The sequence below is a fragment of the Calidris pugnax genome, unplaced genomic scaffold (genome assembly GCF_001431845.1).
Source record: "Calidris pugnax isolate Ruff unplaced genomic scaffold, ASM143184v1 scaffold399, whole genome shotgun sequence".
Classification (NCBI taxonomy): domain Eukaryota; kingdom Metazoa; phylum Chordata; class Aves; order Charadriiformes; family Scolopacidae; genus Calidris; species Calidris pugnax.
In genome coordinates, this window is record NW_015091105.1 from 78988 (window position 1) to 80372 (window position 1385).

A 1385-nucleotide genomic window follows, 5' to 3' on the forward strand; every position below is an offset into this window, starting at 1 on the left:
GGGAGGAGCCTCTTCAGGCCACGCCCAGTGGGCGGAGCCTTGAATAGCCGCACCCCATCTGTGGGCGGGGCCTCAAAAGGACCACACCCCCCCAATACCCCTTTAGCAAACCACACCTTGGAGATGCCCCCCCACTCCCCATGGGAGGAGCCTCTTCTGGCCACGCCCGCTGGGCGGGGCCATCACTGACCACGCCCCCTCTATGGGCGGGGCTTTAAAGGGCCATACCCTCCCCCAGCAGATACCCCTTTATCAAATGTCCTCCCCAGAGGTGCCACCCCCACCCCATGGGAGGAGCCTCTTTAGGCCACGCCCCCTCTATGGGCAGGGCTTTAAAGGGCCATACCCACCCCCCCAGCAGATACCCCTTTATCAACCCCCCCCCAGAGGCGCCACCCCCACCCCATAGGAGGAGCCTCTTTAGGCCACGCCCGGTGGGGCGGAGCCACCCATAACCACGCCCCCCTCTCGGTGGGCGGGGCCTCACCTGCCTGCCCCACGTTCATCATGCTGTACATGGTGTACATGTTGCAGATCTGGCGGTACTGCTCGTCCGAGCCTTCCTCGCCCCCGTCCTCCTCCTCGTCCTCCTCGTTGTGGAAGGAGCCGGGGCTGTCGCTCGTGTAGGCGCTGGAGGTGCCTCCGGGGCTGGTCTGATCGGCCGCGCTGGGGCCGGGGGCCGCCGACGCCGCCAAAGCGGGGGGCTGTGCCTGGCGTCCCGGCTCGGTGGCGGAGAATTTGGCCATCTTGCGGCTGCCGTTGCCGCCGGCGGCGCCGTCCTTGGAGCCACCATCCCAGAGGCGCTTGACCACGAAGGTGCACTGCACCCCGTCGGGCTCCCCCTGCTCCGTCTTCACCCGCGAGACCAAGGGCAAGGCGGCCGCCCCCGAGGGCCACCCCGAAGTTTGGGCCACGGGGCTCTGGGGCTCGGAGGAAGGCGCCTCCTCGCCGTGCAGCCCTTGCGAGTCGCAGCTGGGCGAGCTGACCTTGAGGAAGAACTCAGTCCCCTTCTCCATGATCTCCTGGATCTGCAAGAAACCGGCCGTGTACATCAGGAGGAACTGGTCGCCCATGTTCATGCTGAGGCGCCCCGTGTAGCAGAAGCTGAGGATCTGCTGGAAGGATTGGGGCTGGACGGCAGCCGGCAGCTCCACCACCGCGCTCTTGCTGCTGTTGAAGAGGTCTCGGAAGTAGGAGCTGCTGGCGGCCAGCACGGCCCGGTGAGCCTTGAACGCGTGGCCCTTCACCACCACCGAGACGTCGCAGTACAGCCCCTGCAGCCGCTGCTCGTTCAGGCACTCCAGGATGCTGTTCCCGAAATTGGGGATCTCCATCTGCAGCGTCTGAGCCATGGCGGGAGCCGAGGGGGGCCTGCGGGGAGGGGG

The 1385-nt window shown here is 67.0% G+C and overlaps 2 protein-coding genes across 2 annotated transcripts in view; one reads left to right on the forward strand and one right to left on the reverse strand.

Annotated features, from left to right (window-relative positions):
- The window catches only part of LOC106897414 (nucleus accumbens-associated protein 1-like), a 16639-nt gene extending 15273 nt beyond the window's left edge, over positions 1 to 1366 (reverse strand). Inside the window, exon 1 of the mRNA XM_014958021.1 lies at positions 1227 to 1366. Coding sequence (XP_014813507.1) covers positions 1227 to 1352 — 126 coding nt within the window. The 5' untranslated portion in view covers positions 1353 to 1366. The remainder of the gene's footprint in view (positions 1 to 1226) is intronic.
- The window catches only part of TRMT1 (tRNA methyltransferase 1), a 7446-nt gene continuing 7411 nt past the window's right edge, over positions 1351 to 1385 (forward strand). The window contains exon 1 of the mRNA XM_014958013.1: positions 1351 to 1359. Within this exon, the coding sequence (XP_014813499.1) occupies positions 1351 to 1359 (9 nt within the window). The remainder of the gene's footprint in view (positions 1360 to 1385) is intronic.